The sequence below is a fragment of the Sapajus apella genome, unplaced genomic scaffold (genome assembly GCF_009761245.1).
Source record: "Sapajus apella isolate SASKATOON/1434 unplaced genomic scaffold, GSC_monkey_1.0 scaffold30, whole genome shotgun sequence".
Lineage (NCBI taxonomy): Eukaryota > Metazoa > Chordata > Mammalia > Primates > Cebidae > Sapajus > Sapajus apella.
The window spans coordinates 6,285,032-6,305,624 of record NW_022436970.1 but is presented as its reverse complement, the minus strand read 5'-3'; the positions used below and the strand labels follow the sequence as shown (position 1 = coordinate 6,305,624).

The 20,593-nt window shown below is 36.6% G+C and overlaps 1 protein-coding gene across 1 annotated transcript; it reads left to right on the top strand.

Moving 5' to 3' along the window:
* The first annotated feature begins 17,844 nt into the window (after positions 1 to 17,844).
* On the top strand, positions 17,845 to 19,589 carry MC4R (melanocortin 4 receptor). The gene has a single exon (XM_032293653.1). The coding sequence runs from the start codon at positions 18,310 to 18,312 to the stop codon at positions 19,306 to 19,308; it is 999 nt and encodes a 332-aa protein (XP_032149544.1). The 5' UTR covers positions 17,845 to 18,309; the 3' UTR covers positions 19,309 to 19,589.
* The last annotated feature ends 1,004 nt before the right edge of the window (positions 19,590 to 20,593 follow it).

Sequence of the window (20,593 nt, the reverse complement as noted above, 5' to 3'; positions counted from 1 at the left end):
TCCAGTGACAAAGACAGAAGAGATACTGTTACAGTCTTAATTATGAACCCCCAGAATTCATATGCTCAAGTCCTAAAAAATGTGATTGCATTTGGAGACAGAGCTGTTAAATAGGTAACTAGATCAAAATGATATCATTAGAGTGATCCCTAATGAAATATGACTGGTATCCTTTTAAGAAAAGAAATTTAAGGACACAGACACATACAGAGGGATGATCATGTGAAGACACAGGGAGAAGACAAGGCATCCGTAAGTCCAGTCGGGAATCTTCACACAAAACTAACCCTACCGACAGCTTGATCTTGGACTTCCAGCCTCTAGAACTGTGAGAAAATAAATTTCTATTGTTGAAGCAACCCAGTCCGCAATACTTCGTTATGACAGCCCTAGCAAACTAATACACAAATGTAATGAACTTTCTGGTTGATAGAATTTAAAAAATCACAGAGAGAATGTTAGGAAAACAACTGTAACTGTTTACAAATGTTAGATTTCATCATGCAGCAATAATCAAGCTATGATAATGACATATAATATGGTCCCTCTAATGTTGAATTTAAAGGCGTTACCCATCTCATTGTATTAAAATGACACTTGTGAAACTATGCCAAATTTTGTAATCCTGATTCAATCCATCAACAGTCAGAAAAACAGAATATTACCTATATTAAATATGACTGCCTAATCCAGGAGCAAGAATTAAATTTAAAATCACTAGAACCCAAACAGAAGCAAAGGGTATGATGTGGAAAATAACTTAACAGACCAGAATTGTAAGGGTACTTGACTTCTTGGACTTTATAGAAGCAGTTGAATGTACTGAGGCTAAATTTTTATAGAAAAATCTTGTCTCCCTAATTACCCATAAAGAAACAATTTTATGGGATTTTGAAGGAATGGAAGGCTAAGACTATTGAGCTACAATAAAAATGTGACTTGGGAATATTTACGCTTTTTTGGTTAAAAAAAACTTTTGGTGATTTTGTATCCAATGAGTTTGCAGAGATTAAACATTAATGATTACATAAACCCTCAACATGCTGTTCATCCAAAGAGGTAAAACTTGTTTAATGTTAATATATCTTGTATCAGGAAACTTCCCCAAGATAAAAGCTATGGCTAGCTGCAAAATCAGCTACAGAGTAATGTGTTTTCAAAGTTCTAAAACTTTAAAGGCAAATGAGAGTCATATCCTACAGCAACAGAATTCACATTGAATGACATTGTTTACTGGGGAAGTGTGAGGAGCAAATGAAGTCAAAGGATATTATTTAATTGCCAGAGAACTAAAATCATTTATTAATCTTGTTATAGAGACTTGAGTCTAGTGTTAAAGTCATCTCAGTAAAACCATATCCCACTAATTGCACTAGACAGAAAATCCATAAATAGAACTATGTACTTGCTTTGGAAGATTGTGGCTTGCCACATTTGCAAAGAGCAATTAAATTTGAGGCACTAACCTAAAAGTTAGTCTTTTGTTTAATACCAAAAGGCATTAGTAAACCAAAGGAGAGATAGTTAAAAGAAAACAAGCTCTTTTTCTCTCACATAGTTCTTAAGAAAAGTCATTTTCTATAAATCTAAATGTCCAACACCTACTAAATATAATTGTATATGATGTTGAAAGCTAAAACAATGCAATAAAATTTGTTGTATCTATAATTCCACACAGTTGACTGTCATTTCGAAAATACTTAATTTATTCTCCATTCATTAGTTAATAATAATAACAACAGGCAAAATGATGGTGCACATAATTATGAAATGTCAATGCAGCAAGGCACTGGATGCAATATGTGTACAATATGAAATGGACATGGCAGACTAGTCAATATATAAGAATGGGGACACACTCAGCGGCTCATGCCTGTAATCCTAGCACTTTGGGAGAACCACTTGGACCCAGAGTTCAAGACCAGCCTGAGCATCATAGTGAGGCCCCATTACTACTACAAAAAAATTATCTTGGAATGGTGGCATGTGCCTATAAGCCTACCTACTGAGGAGGCTGGAATGAGAGGATCACCTGAGCCCAGGAGTTGGAGGTTGCAGTGAGTCCTGATTGCACCACTATAGTCCAGCATGAGCAATGGAGACAGGCGGAGGATAGGGGGAAGGGGAGGGGAGGGGAAGGGAGGGGAGAAAAAGAAGTAAAAATATCTGGTAGAAAACTTTGGTTATTTGAGATCCCTTTTTGAGTTTTCAAGCTGGGATGTAACTTTGAAGTACTTTTTAAACCAAAGCATATATGATGCCATATACTATGGCAATAATGTGTTTTGAATGTCAAGAACTCTGGAGTACAGATCACCATGCTATTGCCTGCTGTATGCTAACCTGGGAAGCTTCTTGGTTGCCTAATTAAAGTCTCCAAAATAAGCTGCAACTGTGTGTTCATGTATCAGGATATCCTTGATACAGACATTCTGGCAGGCAAATGATTATGTCATCATCTGCTTCAATTATCTGCATGTTAGTTCTCTCACTTTATATCATCTATGGGCAAAATCACCAATATATTGACTCTAAAATCTATAGCTCAGACTTCGCTTCTAGATAGACATTGACAGGCTTTTGACCTTCTCTGTCTCTTCATAAAACTCATAATGTCCAGAACCGAATTAGTAACCTTTTCTTAAATTGTTAGTCCTGGAGAATGATGGAACATCTAATCATATAGCAGATCAAGACAGAAAACGAATTTATTTCTGACTCCTTCCTCTACTTATTCTTAAAATCCAATAAATCACCATGTTGCAAATTTCATTATATTACTACTTATATGAAATATCTTTTCATCTACAGTCCTATTACCAATGTTCAATATCAAGTTCTTGTTACTTATCAAGCATCTAACATTATTTTAAATTATATCTTTTTAGAATAAAGTAATCTTCAAAAAAATCTTCTATGGTAAGATTTATGCCAACCTAATTCCCCTCTCCTACCAGATTCTGACTCTTACTTTACATTCTAATAATCCTTATTTCGCCCATGTCCACTACATCCCATGCTGTTTCTTATTTCCATACCACTGGACATCGCTAAAGTTGTTCTCTGGGTCTGAAATCCCCATCTTTCTTTTGTTCCACATTATTGATTCTCACTTAAGGTTTATGATTTGGTGCATGTATTATCTCCTAGGGAAGTCCTCTGTGATCCCTCCTGAGCTGGGTTACATATTCACACACAGTACTTTCTTAATACCTCTGTAAGTCTCTTCCCCTGAATTTTCACATTATTTTATTATGGCCTACTTGTTTATATTAGTATACAAATAGCTTCAAAGAAGAAACTATAGCTTATTTACTTAAGTTTATCTTGAGGATACTAGCACAATGCCTAGTCTAGTATAGACAGTAAATAATGAGTGAATGAATAAATGAATGAGTGAGTAGCTGGCTGAATGAGAGACAGATAATTGCAATGGATAAGATATTATTTTCTCCCTTTGATTCCCAATAAAAGATGTAATTATTTTTCTCTAAATTTTAAAGATTTTTGCCTAAACTCATTTGGGCTTTCCTAGGCCTAACTAAAAGTATCTGAAAATAATGTGTTAACGTTTTAAATTTGAAACAGACGAAACTTATTAGGATAACCCAAATGTGTCCTAGTAAATATGACAAAATAATCATTCTAATTACTTTCAGAGTCTCATGTTCTCTAAACATATAGAATCTCTTAATCTAATAAATGAAGATACTATTAATCAAGGAACTATTTACCTATTTTCAGAGGAAGAAAGTACTTAACTATATTTGGTTTTTAATTTTCTGTGTTAGTTATTTTTGAAGACAGTAAACATTGAAAAATTATTAAAAATTCACTAAAGAAATAGGTATAAAACAAATATAAACATCTCAAGTGATTTTTTTTGTATGTTTACAGCATTTGTACTACTGATGCTATAGTCTGATACTCTACTAAAATGCTGAGACACTGTGTATCTGGAAATTAACTTCGGAAGTGCAATCACTATTACTTTTCCAGTAATAAGATCTGTTTCAAGGCTATGCATGCCCAAGGTAGAAAGGTGCCTGCAGTTGGAGGGAAGAGTCTATTAAAAATACATGTAAGATGGTTATTCTAAGTGTGGGTGGAGGGAAAATTTATTCTGCATCTAAAAGATTTCAAGTAGGTGTGCAGCAGCACATTTTCTCCAAATCCCATCTGCCTACATCTTGGGCCTTAGTTTATATTTCCAGGTCATTATGGGCCACATTTTTTGTCTTTACAAACAAATGATATCCCAATAAAAGACACCTGAATTGAGTCTGCAGGGAAAATGTTGTATATATGATATAATTTTTGCAATGTACATTTTAAGCCATAGGACATACTGTCCTAACAATTTAACAGACACTTTGAATGAGTTATAAAATGTACTAATCTAAAATTGTCACAAAAGCATATTGCTTCTTGAGGTGAAAGAAGACATAGAACATTTCATTATCAAATCTTTGATTTTTAAAGATCCCCATTTTAATTAGGATTTGTATATGATTTAACAGCTATTCTGAAAGAGACGACCATTCTAGGCATTATTTCATTTGAGTTGGCAGTTAATACATTCACATTATTGTGGCCACACTTTGGTCACTCTTATGAACAGAATTCAAGTGTGTAAAAGGTCGAAAGGAGCTGTAGTAGTAATCCACTTTGTAGATATACAGACTACAAAGAGAGACAAAGCTCCCTTTCTTGTCTTTTGGGCAACTTGTGTAATGACTGAAAGAGGGCACAGCAGAGCCTGTGGCCAGGGCATGGGTACTAAGCTCCAACCACGGAACCTGTCCCCAACAACCATCCCCTTTAGATGAGGCTATCCAGCCCGCCACCCTTCCTGCTCATGGAAACCTATGTTGAATCACTTTGCCCTTGTGCCCATCACAGCTGACTGGACGTGGAGATAATACCCAACATGAGAAGGGCTACTCCACTTGCTGGCCTGTGGCCTGTGACATGCTGTGGCATTCAATACCTTCTCAGATACTTGAATTGAAATATGGAATAAACTTAAAGGTTCGCAGTGGGCTCTGAACTTGCAGTTTCTGTAAGGTAGTGATGAGGTCATGTGGAGTCCAGTGCAGGCTGCAGTGAGGTTCTACGGAAGGTAGAGGTGCAGGATGAGGAAACAAAGGTGAAAATGAAGAATGGAGAGAAAAAAAAACATGGTACCACGTGGAACAGTTTGAAGAAATTGGTCCCTAGAACAGACGGTTCAACCCTTAATCCAGCCTCACAATTTGAAGTATTTGGGTAGAATTCATTCTTCCTTGCTACTAAATAGCTCACATGAAAATAAAAAAATACATGGGAGGCAGTAAGGATGTTCTGCCGTCTCCAGGTGCCTCACACACACGAACTCAGATGTGGTCATCTCTGACATCTCATACTTTGCAACAAACCCAAACACGAGCACCACTTTTTTTTCCCTATCCAGGCAAACACCTGGTTTAAGGGATATGGGAGAAATACCACCTTCTCTCTCCAGTGAAGGATAAACAGTCAAACACATACTGAGCCGAAACAAGAGAAGAAATATCACACATCCTTAAAATCCCTTTCAAGATTTTAAAAAACAAATTAAACAGTTTCTTGCCAAAAGCAAATGCAACTTAAGTACAAGGAATTTATAAAACAAAGTTCAAGATGTGCTTGTTAGATATTGTAGGACATCTGATGGAGTCTGAAATCCATGAAATGGCAAACTCACTATTTACAGGATATGACTTCACAAAGCATTCTGCAGGCATTTGTCGACATTTTATTTTGCAGTATCACTGAGATGGCATTATTATTTCTCTTTCCTATGATAAAAGATCAATTAAAGTGCAAAAGGACTTGTGTAATCTCTTATTTTTTAAGTCATAGGAAAATCCAAGAGCCTGGTGTATGCTATTGCACAAAACTATCAACTCTATTTCAAGCAGTGAAATAGCACAGACATGATCAGAGGCCTCCTATACAGGAAAATCCAAATTTATAAAATCAGGAATGAAGAAATACCAGGTTTTATCATGAATGTGTTTGTTATGGTTTTATCTGCATAGAGATTTACCTATAATATCTAAGCACAGATTATTAACAGAAATGTTGTAGTAGAAAATGGCAGGAGACTCAATTAAAAATCAATGAAAATGTTGAAGTTTAGATTTATGAGAAAGTTTTTGAGAATGTATTCACTGCACATAGAAACCTAGGACTTTAAGTATATATTAGGTTTTTAGGATATTTACTGGAGGAAGCTTAATAAAACAAGACAGCCTACCATAATGTCTTTCCCTACCAAGGCAAGAAAATACATTAAATATCCTGCTCTTCCTTTCCCACAACTCATATTTAAGGAAAATCCACTGAAGAGCAAGAACTAGGCTTTCTCAAAAGTGACTAACTGGTACAAAGACCACAACAGGTTCCTTACAGAGGAGGATTCATCTCCAGATTTTGATTACAAGACTCCATTTATATATAAGCAAATGAATTATAACCTACATGTTATTGAGCATAAAGTGATTAAACAGTGCCACCCTGAGCTAGCAGTTCTGAGAACAGAAGTTTAGTGGTATGTGAACTATCACACACTGTTCGCACATTAGAGAGGAACTGTTTCAGTGCTTACACTGCTAAGAAGCTGGATTTCATAACCAAAAATATTTTTTTAAAACTGCTCCCGTAATCACAGTGTGCCAAAAAAGGTGAATTCTGAAAAGAATATGCAACTCCCAGATAAATTCCAGATAACTATTTTGTGGCATAAAAATATTTTTAGAAAAATATAATATAGCTACTTCTTACATCACATTTACTCTGTGCAAAGCACAGGTCAAAGTGCTTCATACATATCAGCTCATTTAATTCTCACAGTAACCCTTTGAAGTGATGATGATTATCCTAACATTGTAGAGATGAAACTACATCTACATTGTACATGAGGCATTCACTTAAAATTTTTTATACATACACACAGTTATTTTGACAGCCCTAACTAGCAATACATTATTTTATTTTTAACTTTGATTAGGATTACTGAGAATGTGCTAAGCTAGTGGAAATTAGATTTCTATATTTGTGTGTTCAATTTTGATCAGTAATGGTACTGTGAATAAAACAGACATACACAAAAATCAGTGACCACACTGATTTCAGAAAATAGGAACCAAGAGTTTATGCAGAAAGGCTGATCTCTCCAAGGTACTCCTGTTTGAAAGTTACTTCTCTTCAAAGTTTTCTCCACATGCCGTATTAAGAGGTTTTCATTTGTGATATTCAGAGATACTTGGACGCTGGCTTTAGAATTTGGAGGACTAGGCAATTGTTGCAGATTGATTCCATGTACTAGTAAGATCTCTGAACTAATGTGAGTGCAGTATAATTAAAGGGAATTAAATATAGCTGGAATCACAGAAACTGTAGTGTAATTCTAACTCTCACATTCATTTGGAGTGTGAACTAGGACAACTAACATAATATGTCTGGTACTTAAAAACTTTTTTAAAAAATAATAAAATTAGTCTAGAAAATTCTGTGAGTATAAGTCGACATCAATAACATAGTTTTCATTTAACAAAGAATGATCTTAGCAGAATCTTAGATAATACAGATCAATTATCTAAAAGACAGAAACTACCAAAACTCACTCAAGAAAAAAATTAACTGAATAGTATGATGGATAAATATCAAATAAATTAAATTTATATTTAACTGCTTTCCAACAGCAACACAAACTCCAGACCCAGAAGTCCTTACTGGTGAATTCTGCCAACATTTAAAGAAGAAATAATGTCAAACCTACAATGCAAGAATCAGCTCTTGGGTTCACAGCAATGCAATCTCCACTCACTGCCACCTCTGCCTCCCATGTTCAAGAGATCCTCCTGCCTCAGCCTCCCAAGTAGCTGGAATTACAGGTGTGCACCACCACGCCCAGCTAATTTTATCCATTTATTTTTTTTATTTATTTTGCTAGAAACAGGGTTTCACCTTGTTGGTCAGGCTGGTCTGAACTCCTGACCTCAGGTGATCCACCTGCCTTAGCATCCCAAAGTCTTGGGATTATAGGTGTGAGCCATTTCACCCAGCCCAAGGACCAGTTCTAAATGCAATAGCACCAAAAAAGGAAATATATAAGTGTAAGTCTAACAGAATGTGGGTAGAATCTGTACACTGTAAACTACAAAAGACTGATAACTTATAAAATTAAAACCACAAACTGAATCTCACTGTAGGTAAACTTCAAACTAAATTTTTTAAATACCATAAAGGAATGTAGAAATTAAAAATTAACCTTAGTTTATATAATTCTTCCATCCAACAATCAATCAAGGAAAATTCTATTTTCCTCCTGTCTTTTCTTAATTTTGTAAAACACTGTGGATTACTGAAAACACCTTAAGAATAGCAACTGGTCCTTGACTTGAAAAAACTGATATGCCTTTTAAGTAGTCAGATATACAAGCAACAAATGACAAATGAGTAATCATTATAGCACAGCTGTGTAATAAAGTGTTGGGGAGAAGAGTTGAGGCAACATTTGCTGTACTCTGCTGGGGTAGGGCAGTTGTGTGGAAAGAACACTAAATGCTGAAGGCAAGAAAGGAGTTGTCATTTGAGATGACATTATTCCACGGTGAAAGAGTCAGAAGGGAATTTTATAAACACTCTCTGTTCCTTATTTCCACTCTTCTTGTAGTCAAGATCCTGGGAGGAATACTCAGTGGTAGCATACTTATTCTTCCCCCAGGCTGCTTCCAGCCAGTAACTGTGTAGCGGGGACACCGAATCAGGTCTATCACAGGAAGACATGGGACCCATCTGAAAGCCAGCTTTAGCTTGAGTGCTCCCCCGCAGTTGTGCCAACCTTCCTCAGACTGCATAGCAGGTCCAGGACACTTCCATCCACCCTTTCTTCCCTCTCTCCATTCAGGAGCAGGTTCACTTCATGATATGACAGGTTTTTTTCTTTTTAGCTTTTCCTGGTTCCCCATTTGCTTCTTCACAGTTATTTTATTAGTTAAATCTTGCATGCTTAACCCCATTTTGGTAACATCTTCCAAGAAGATAGGCACTACCACAGTCTTCTTTGCCTATTTTGTTTCTCCCATTTGCCTTAAAAATACTTGTGTTCTTCATGATTCTGTTTATAGTGCCCTCTTTCCTCCCATTTTTGTAGAAGCTGACTGTTTCCCCTACAACCTATATCTACTGCAATGAAAATACGTCTTCTTTCTAGATCATTCGTTTTTTCTTTTCTTTAGGGAGGAGGTTCTTTCTCTGTCACCCGGCAGGAGTGCAGTGGTGTGATCAGAGCTCACTGCAGCCTCGAACTCCTGTGCTCAAGCAATCCTCCCACCTTAGTCTCCTAAGTAGCTGGGACTCCAGGTACATGCCACCATGTTCAGCTAATTTAATTTTTTTATTTATTTTTTTTATTTTTGCAGAGATGGGGTCTCATTACTTTGCTCAGGATAGTCTCAAACTCCTGGGCTCAAGTGATCCTCCCACCTCAGCCTCCCAAAGTGCTAGAATTACCAGGGTGAGCTACCATGTTCAGCCCCATACTAGATCATTCTTCTGGGCGCTATACCTAATTTTGCTAAATAGATATGTTCATGTAGATGTTGCAAAAGCACTACAAGTTCAAAATTTCAAAAACGAAATGTGTTTTATCTCTTAAAAAATTTCTCTTTCAATATTCTTTAACTGCATATATCAAACAGGATTCAGTAGAGAAAACAGATATATTCTCAGTGTATCAAGTAGAAAGGGACTTTATACAGGAAATAAAGGTGCGTACAAATTTGGGAACTACTGTAGGCCTTCAATGATTTTATTTCATTACAATTTTATACCATCTTGGCTGTGATCTGCAGATCAAGAAGCTATCATTGGTACTGCTATCCCTGAGACATAAAAAGGGTAACCAGATACCTGAAAGTAGAGTTGCCTAATGCCAGAGCCTACATCTGCCAGAACCTCTTAGCCAGCTACCATCACTGAAGAAGATGATTTCTGCCTCACTTGTTAACAAATCTATGAAGACTGTATCTAATTGGGAAAAATTAATTTGCTACAAAACTCAGGTTGCAAAGGTACCTAGGCAACATAGATTTTAGCTTCCCAAATGCCAAATTGAAAGAGATCCCAATGGAGATTAAGAGAGCCAGCTTGTGTACCTGCTAACTTAACAGAACCAACATCACCAATTCGCCCAAGCCAAAAGATAGAGGGCATTTAACAGTCCTTGCTCTTCCTCATTCAACTGATGTATGAATAGTCTTATTCATACCCAAACTGCTACTGGCTTACCTCAAGCCTTGACAAACTCTTATTTGGGCTTCTGATATAATATCTTGGTAGCATCAAAGAGTATATTAACTCATCACTTTTACACTTCATATTTCCATGCAGTGCTTTTCCTAAAGTGTAACTGTTATATTACTACTTAAGTTTTGAGGCTGTTTATCCAGAAGGCAATGTAGGGTTCATTCAAGTTTTGGAAAGAATGTCCTGAGCCTCTGGCACCCTGGCATGATGTGCAAAGCCTTAGATAACCTACTGCTTGCCAACATCTCCAATGCTTCTTTGTGCACTCTAGCCATGCCAAAGTATTTGCTATGCCCCAAATTTGAAATATCATATTATATAACTGGAATTTGTGGAAATTTTCCCTCTGCCTTGAATTCTAGCCCTCTTTACCTCTTTTACCAAGTTTAATGCTCCAATCTCCCAACAATCTGTTAGGACTCAGCTGAGCAGATATTTCTTGAACTGATGGCTATTACTATATCACTGATCACAAATGTAGGAATTATTAGCTTACAACTGAATAGGACTAGACTCCCTTGAATCCTGAGTTCTGCATTAAGACTCCCCATGTTGATGGCATCAACACTGCAGTTCCTCCACGGCAGAGCGCATATCTTATTTGCCTCCTTCAGGAACATAGTAGGTGCTCGATAAAATACTGGTTAATAGAGTGAAAGAAAAAAAGACTGGAGAGGAGTTTAAGATAGCCAGAGCAAAATTGAACAGTAAAACTTGATATAAGCTAAATAGGAAGGAAATGCTAAAATGCTAAACTTTCTAGTATTTTAAGATAAAATTATATTTTATAGTGTCAGTTTTATAAAGCATAACGTATTAGTAGTATTTCATTAGGATTAAAGATATTTTAATAAAAATTACACTATCAGTATTAATTTAAGATATTTAGAAACAAGAGAGTCATATAATTAAATTAATTCTTTAAAGAACCATAGTTGTTTTATATTAAATATAATAAACACAGGCTTCCGCAAAAGTATTTTATCATATTTCATATGATTGTTTTTACTCTAAAATATATAATATGATAATATAAGAAAAATTGTTTTTATTTTATAATGGGGCATAAAATGTTTATATATTAACTATTAACACCTAATGATATACGTTTTACTGGGACATTCTATATATAGACAGCAATTATGCAAACTAGGAGACATGTACACATCAACCTATACACATAGCAGCTACATTCTAATATATTAGGATTATATTTCATAGGGTAATTATTATCCATTTTTAAGTGAACAGAATTTTTATAGTCAGAATAATTTAGTCAATGCTCCCCAAACTGTGATTCAGTGAATATATATTCCAAAATATAATGACATTTAGTTCTGCTGTAGCATAATATATATGTTCCTTAAAAATCAGTGTGCTATAAAAAATCATGTAAAAAGTAAAAATAAAAATAACATAGCTTATGGAAAAAAATGGGGCTAGGCACATAAAACTCAAAAACTTTGTCAGTGATACATTAAAAAAAAGAACCCAATAAAACTGGCACATTACAGGAGCGTATCAAATCGTTAAAAATACATAAATCTGCAATACATACAACACTTAAAAATAAGTCTCTGGTTTTCTTGTGGAAGTCAGTTTTAGAAAGGTTGTAGCTTATGAGTTATAAAGTGATATAAAGGTGATTATGTAAATTCTCACAAAAAATTCTAACATCACATGTGGATGGCTGCACCTCCTGACACTCACTGAGCAGTGTTGTTTAAGGTGTGTGTTTTGCATGCTCCCATGTCTTGGTTCAACCAGGTGCAGTTTTCCTCATTCGCCTAGTCTCTCCTAGACAAAACTGTGCAAAAATATGCAATTTATCTTACGGTCAAAATGTTCCCTAATATAGCAATTAAGTTCAGAACAAATTTACATTTCAAAACAAGCATTATAACAGAAATGAGTGTAATAGGTACTTGAAAAATCAGAGTGGAAGGAGGAGGGCTCTATGTTCCAACGAATTCAGGAAATATGGGGGTTAAGCAGTGTTTATTTGAAATTTCTGAAACTTTGTTTGCAGATGTAAACTCTGAAACTCCAGGAGGGCAATGAGTTTGCAGTATTTCAAAAATTATTTGACATTAGGGCTTTCCCTTTTATTAATATTTTGTGGTGGAAAAATTCTTAACATCTAAAAATAGTGTTCCATAGCTTGGTAAGCATTTTTCTATAGCAATGTTTCATATTTATTGTTATAAAATGAAAAACAATATTTTTCTCTCAGAACAGAAATAAATTATGACCTAATTCAATTTTGTGAGGATAAAAAAAGAAATCAGCAATAAATTTTCGAAAATACTATCAATGTGTCTAACATTACTGGTTGTATTTCTTCTGGCTCATAGAGAATTATGAACCACGGCAGACAAATAAAATACCACACTGGAGATCATCTTTTCAGTATAATTAACCTTAAAATAAAGGTCTTATAAATCTACACCAAATGGTTAAATTTTTTATGTTAAAGATATTTGATTTTCCGACACTTTGGTATGATTCTTTTGTTCATAAATAAAACATTCTAATAGCAAAAAAATTTTTAAGGGACCAATTTTTTATTACTAATTTTGCCTATTATTATTTCTAAATTAACTTTTTTATTTTATTCAAAACCAGTTCTTTTATTCTATTTTTATATGCAAAATTTATATAGGATTTAGTATAAGTATTAAATAACTGATCATTTATCAGATAGCCTGTTAAGGAAGAAAATTGCCATAGATGAATCTAATTTAATTTCTTTTCAGATAAAAGGCAATGGATGGAAGATGACAGTAAAACTGATAACATCAGGATGACTGACAATTCTCTCATCAGTTAAACCAACTAAAGCACTTAGGAAACTTGTCAGAATTAATACTTGCAGAACTCTGAAAATTGACCAATGTTTCAAGTAATCCAAGGTACATTTAGTCAGGAAAATGGCTAAAGTAAGAAGATTGAAACTTGCAGCATTTTAACTAGACCTGTGTTCCCATTCCCAAATCACCAGCTCTGCAGTAGCTTTGACAGGTAACATCCTGTAAAAATGTTTAAAAGCAGCAGCCTCACAGGAAATGGAGTGTGCAAAATGGGGTTGGATCTTCTTCAAGGCCCTATTCCCATTAGCAGAGATACCATCATTATTTTGACCCATCTGTTGGTTCCCTGACAAACTCTACTTGCAAGGCTTTCTTATTTGACCTAACTCAGAACTCACCTACTGAGAACAGCCTATTTCCCAGAGACATTTGCTGGAAACAATCAGAACAACTGCTTAACATCACGGGTGCCTGAGACAATGGATGGAAGTTGGGGAAAATAATCAGCTATTCAAAAAGCTTAAAAGATAAAGCTAGAAAATGAGATGTTCATAGGAATCTGTAAAACTCGAACATATCCCTGAGATTCTAGAAAGCCATACATACATGCAGGACCGTGTCAGAAAAAGACCTAAGAAGACCTTGAGCTCTCACCTATGGCTGACCTTTGTGGCTGTGTGTAAGCAGAAAGTAAGTCCGAGGCAGAGTTGCCCAATGCCTGGCTAAGTGTCAAAGGTATGACCCACCATGAACACAGAGTCCCTCAGCATTGACTGAGGGACATGTTGGTTCCCAGCATCTAAGGAAATCTCTGTCCAATCATCAGCTGACCAATCAGCTATCAGAGCAGAGACCTCATTGATTATATAAAACAAAGAATACAGACTTTTAATAATTATTTCAGAAAAATTACTCAACAACAATAACAAACAACAACAAACAAAACTTGAGTAAGACAGAAAATCTGATTTTCAGGGTTCCTGGATTATATTATTCAAAATTTCCAGTTTCTAAGAAAAATGAATAAATAAAATGCATGCAAATAAATAAGAAAATATGGTGCACATACATGAGGAAAAGGAAGGCACTAGAAATTATTCCTGGTAAAGTATAGATGTTACACTTAATATATAAAGCCTTTAAATTCAAATATGTTCAAAGGATTAGTGAAAATTATGCGTAAAAATTAAAGGAAATTATGAGAACAATTCCTCGTCAAACAGAATATATCAAAATATAAGTGTAAACTTTCATAACCATGGGTTAGGCAATCATTGTTTAGATATAATCTCAAAAGCACAAGCAATTAAAAAAAAAACTGATATATTTAACATGATCATAATTTAAAGGTTTGTGGTTTCAAGAACACTGTCAATAATTAAATGGCAAAAGTGCCCAGAATATGTGGAGAACCATCCCAAGTCAATAATAATAATAAATCTAATTTCTATAAATGGGCAAAGGGTTTGAATAGGCATTTCTCCAATTATTACACAAGTGACTAGTAAGGACAAAAAGTCATTCTCGGTGTCATTAGGCATTAAGGAAATGAAAATCAAAAGCACAATGAGAGTTCACTTCATACCTTCACCATGGCTAAAATAAAAAATATGGACAGTAGCAAGTGCTAGCAAGAATGTGAAGAAATTTGAACCCTCATACATTGCTGATTGGAAATGTAAAATGGTGCAACCACTTCAGAAAACAGTTTGGCAGTTCCTCAAAACAAGAAACAGAGTTATCATAGGATTCAGCAATTCCATTCCTGGTTGTGTATCCAAGAGAATTGAAATCGTATGTCCACATAAGAATGTGTCCATAAGCCGGGCGCGGTGGCTCAAGCCTGTAATCCCAGCACTTTGGGAGGCCGAGGCGGGTGGATCACAAGGTCAAGAGATCGACACCATCCTGGCCAACATGGTGAAACCCCGTCTCTACTAAAAATACAAAAAATTAGCTGGGCATGGTGGTGCGTGCCTGTAATCCCAGCTACCCAGGAGGCTGAGGCAGGAGAATTGCCTGAACCCGGGAGGCGGAGGTTGCGTGAGCCGGAATCCCCCCATTGCCCCCCACCCGGGGAAAAAAGAGTAAACCCCCGTCCAAAAAAAAAAAAAAAAAAAAAAAAAAAGAATGTGTCCATAAATATTTGTAGCAGCATAATTCATGATAGACAAAACTGGAAACAACCCAAATGTTCAACTGATGAATAAATTTAAAAATATGATGTATACATACAATGGAATATTATTCAGCCATAAAAAGAAATCAAAGCTGAGTGCAGTGGCTCACGCCTGTAATCTCAGCACTTGGAGAAACCAAGATGGGGGTATTGCTTGAGCCCAAGAATTTGAGACCAGCCTGGACAACATAGTGAGACTCAATCTCTTAAAACATTTTTTTGAAAGCTGACTGGGTATGGTGGTACACGCAGTCCCAGCTACTCAGGAGGCTGAAGTAGGAGAATCACTTGAACCTAGGAGGTTAAGGCTGCAGTGAGTTATGATCGTAACACTGTACTCGAGCCTGGGTGACAGAGCAAGATCCTGTTTCAATTTTTAAAAAATCAAATTCTGATTCACATTATAGTATAGACAAGCCTTGAAAACAGTATGCTAGATGAAAGCAGTGGGCCACAAAAGGCGACATATTACATTATTTCAATCATATAAAATGTCCAAAATAGGCAAATTTATAGAGACAGAAAGCAGATTAGCAGTTTCTAGAGGATGAGGAAAGGGTAAAATGGGGAGCAACTGCTAATGGGTTAAGAAAAATGTTTGGGAAATACAAAGTGATGATCATGGCACAACTCTGTGAATACACTCCCAAAAAAATCCACTTAATTACTCAAGAGGTAAATGTTTTGGTATATGAATTATATGCCAATTTTTAAAAAGAGAAAAAAATAAGGCAAGAGGAAGGTAAGATTATTTTCAGTTCATGATGTTCAGGAAACCTCAGTCCAACAACTTTTTTTTTTTTTTTTTTTGAGACGGGGTTTTGTTCTTGTTACACTGGCTGGAGTGCAATGGCACGATCTTGGCTCACCGCAACCTCCGCCTCCTGGGTTCAAACACTTCTCCTGCCTCAGCCTCCCAAGTAGCTAAGACTACAGGCATGCACCACCATGCCCCGCTAATTTTTGTATTTTTAGTAGAGATGGGGTTTCACCAAGTTGACCAGGATGGTCTCAATCTCTTGACCTTGTGATCCACCTGCCTCGGCCTCCCAAAGTGCTGGGATTATAGGCGTGAGCCACCACACCCGGCCCAACAACATTTTACAATATACAGATGATTAGGCATTCAGAAATACAGGGGAGGGGAGTTGAAGGTATGAGTTCCGCTCTGTGCAGTCATGCAAGAGAAAGGTTCTTTTCATAATATGGTCCTGTCACCTGTAACATGAGATTTCAAAGATGCTGTGCAGTTATCTGTTGATAGACAGGAGAGGAAAGTTGTATAAAATTATGAAAGAGGTAACCCGATGAGCATCACTGCCGACACGCCATCAGCTAGAATATAGTCACAAGGTCCTACCCAATTCCAAAGGTGGGTGGAAGATGTTAATTTAGTTCAATGCTCAGGGACAATACTTAGTATTGTGTCTGTCACAAAATGAAAGAGGATACAGTCCCAACCTAAGTTACTAAGATTCACAATTAACCCTTAAATAAGCAGCTACAAACTATACAGTGCTAAACCAAAAATTATCATAGAAAAAAAGAATATACAAACTTCCGCATAATCTGGAGTTCAGTTAATTTGAAAAATAACTTTGCTGCAATCTTTCAAACCAGCTTAAACAAAATATTTAGAAACTTCAATAAATAACTAGCATCACCAGCCTTGACTTGAATATGTAAAGTTACTAAGGTATTTTTCTGTTCAACTTACAAAGCATTAAAATGTGGAGCTAAAAAAAAAAAGTTGCTTAAAAATAAACAGAATGCAGCTTAATTATTATTTTCCTGAGTTCAGAGTAAGCATAGTTACATTAATGCCATATGAGTTTAAAATATTGTAAATAAAAAGCACCTTTTTTCAGCTACAACAGAAACTCTTCAGTGGAGAAATATCAGATATTAGTGCTTTAAAATAAACCCCTTTTTGAACCATTCATAATTTACAGTTACCTACATAGTTCTTCCAGCCAGCCATACCATGTCGATCTGTATCATTAAATATCCTCTTTGTTTCAGGTATTTTAAATTAAAGCACTACTGCCTGGGTCCTTAATTTAAAAAAAAATTAAGAGGGTAAATAAATTCAGTATCCTAGCCAAAAAGCTGAGTCTCTCTCTCTCTGTCTCTCTCTCTCTCTCTCTCTCTCTCTCTCTCACACACACACACACACGAGAGAGAGAGAGAGAGAGAGAGAGAGAGAGAGAGAGAGAGAGAGAGAGAGAGAGAGAGAGGATAATCTCTCTTTTACACGAGAATGAACCTGGCTGCCTCAAGATAAGTTGTTCTGATATCACAGAATGGCCTCTAGGGATCAAGTTGTTTCCCTTGAAAACTTGGAAAGGGAAATTCAGTGTCTCCTATCTGGCTTGCTTCCCGACTTCAGACTTTAGGAGCTTCTGCACTGTGTCGCCCTGCAATTTGTTTCTCTGAAACATAATCCTGTCTCACAGACTCCGACTGCATTAGGATTGGTTAGAAGGAAGCAGAGGAGGAGCCACTGTGAACATGTTTTTTCCTCTCCACACACCATAAAATCAGCGGCTGGCGCCTACAGCCCCTAACACTCAAAGCAATGCTCAGGCTGGAAGCAGATGCTTCCCGAGAGGCAGCGGATGTGAGCATGTGCACACAGGTTCGTCTCCCAATGGCACGGCAGCTTCTAGGAAAATTATTTTGAACAGACTTGAATGCGTAAGATTAAAGTTAAGGCAGAAGTGAGAACAAAAAAGCAAAGAGCAGACTCTTTCAACTGAGAATGAATATTTTGAAGCCCAAGATTTTAAAGTGATGACGATCAGAGTCGTACCTAAAAGAAACTAAAAACTCCATGTCAAGCTCTGGACTTGGGACATTTACTCACAGGAGGCATGGCAATTTTAGCCTCACAACTTTCAAACAGATAAAGACTGGGAGGAAATAACTGAGGCGACTCCCTGACCCAGGAGGTTAATTCAGGGGGACACAAATCCTTCTGCCAGCATGGTGAACTCCACCCACCGTGGGATGCACACTTCTCTGCACTTCTGGAACCGCAGCAGCTACAGACTGCACGGCAATGCCAGTGAGTCCCTTGGAAAAGGCTACTCTGATGGAGGGTGCTACGAGCAACTTTTTGTCTCTCCTGAGGTGTTTGTGACTCTGGGTGTCATCAGCTTGCTGGAGAATATCTTAGTGATTGTGGCAATAGCCAAGAACAAGAATCTGCATTCACCCATGTACTTTTTCATCTGCAGCCTGGCTGTGGCTGATATGCTGGTGAGCGTTTCAAATGGATCAGAAACCATTGTCATCACCCTATTAAACAGTACAGATACGGACGCACAGAGTTTCACAGTGAATATTGATAATGTCATTGACTCGGTGATCTGTAGCTCCTTGCTTGCATCCATTTGCAGCCTGCTTTCAATCGCAGTGGACAGGTATTTTACTATCTTCTATGCTCTCCAGTACCATAACATTATGACAGTTAAGCGGGTTGGGATCACCATAAGTTGTATCTGGGCAGCTTGCACGGTGTCAGGCATTTTGTTCATCATTTACTCAGATAGTAGTGCTGTCATCATCTGCCTCATCACCATGTTCTTCACCATGCTGGCTCTCATGGCTTCTCTCTATGTCCACATGTTCCTGATGGCCAGGCTTCACATTAAGAGGATCGCTGTCCTCCCCGGCACTGGTGCCATCCACCAAGGCGCCAATATGAAGGGGGCGATTACCTTGACCATCCTGATTGGCGTCTTTGTTGTCTGCTGGGCCCCATTCTTCCTCCACTTAATATTCTACATCTCTTGTCCTCAGAATCCATATTGTGTGTGCTTCATGTCTCACTTTAACTTGTATCTCATACTGATCATGTGTAATTCAATCATCGATCCTCTGATTTATGCACTCCGGAGCCAAGAACTGAGGAAAACCTTCAAAGAGATCATCTGTTGCTATCCCCTGGGAAGTCTTTGTGACTTGTCTAGCAGATATTAAATGGGGACAGAGCACACAACATAGAAACATGCATAAAAGTCATTTTCACTCTTAACCTACCTGAATATTGTTACTTCTGCAACAGCTTTTTCATCTGTGTCGGGTACTGATTGAGAATATCCATTGTGTAAATTTATGATTCTTAATGAGAAAAAATGTCTAGTCTCTGTAATATTTCTAATGTCATGCTACTTTTTGGCCATAAAGTGTTAATTTGTGTTATAGATTATAGGCACTATGGATTTACAAAATGAAAAGTCCTTATTAAAAGCTTAACAATGTCTCTTTCTTGTTATTCATAAGCATTGGACACTTTGTATGCTTCAGCAACATAGGAATCAGAGCCTTATTAAATATATTCTAATAAATGCTTTATTATATTACACTACACACCATTGAAATATAGAGATTTCATTCTAGCACTTAAGGGAAAATAAGACGAGATGCATAATTATTTTAAAAAATAACATCATCACTGAAATTTCAAGTAATTTAATTAAAGGTTTGTTCATCTTCCCTGTGAAGTAGAAATGAGGCTCCTCTTGACAGAAAAACAAGTACTGAAAAAAGAGAGATGCTGAATTAGAAAACTATGTGTGCTTCGCCAACACAGATTCATCTGCCTTAGCAAACAGTATGATAGTTTACACAGGCAATTCAGTTTTGGGTGGGGGTGGGAAATGGAAGCTATGGAGATGAAAGTGTTCCGGAAACCCTAAGGTGCCATCTCAAGATAAATTTTCTGATACCAAATCATCCCTAAACAATATTAATAAAACAGAGAACAGAGTATTTATGCTCCTTTTAACCAGGAATTCAGCATCTTCGGAAGGGTCCAGAAAAGGTGATATTGTACTGAGAGATTTAGCTTCCTGTTTCTGGAGAACTATAGGACTGATGTCGAATTCTTTCTCGTCTCATGTGAAAGTGACTTGCTGCTTATTTTTTGAACTGGAGTACAAATGTTGATTAACAAGGATTTTAAATTTCAAAACCAAATTCATAGCACAAGCGTTTTCCGGCAATATTTGTAAATATCTAAAATAAGGGTACATGTGATGCCAGTACATTTTAAGCAGGAAGGGAGGCACCCACCAAACCCCAGAGGATGTCATGCAGTAAACTAGCCTTCTACAGCCACTTCTTGAAGACTAAACATGTTTTTGCTCCAAAATAATCCTACAGATTTGGCCACTGATAAATAAAATTTGTACTGTACTTTCCAACCTGTAATTTAAAATAAAGAAAAATCAAATATCAGTTTGAGGATTACCAGTTAACTATC

Coding starts and splice junctions, on each gene's coding strand:
- MC4R (XM_032293653.1), top strand. CDS start 18,310: ATGGTGAACTCCACCCACCGTGGGATGCACACTTCTCTGCACTTCTGG.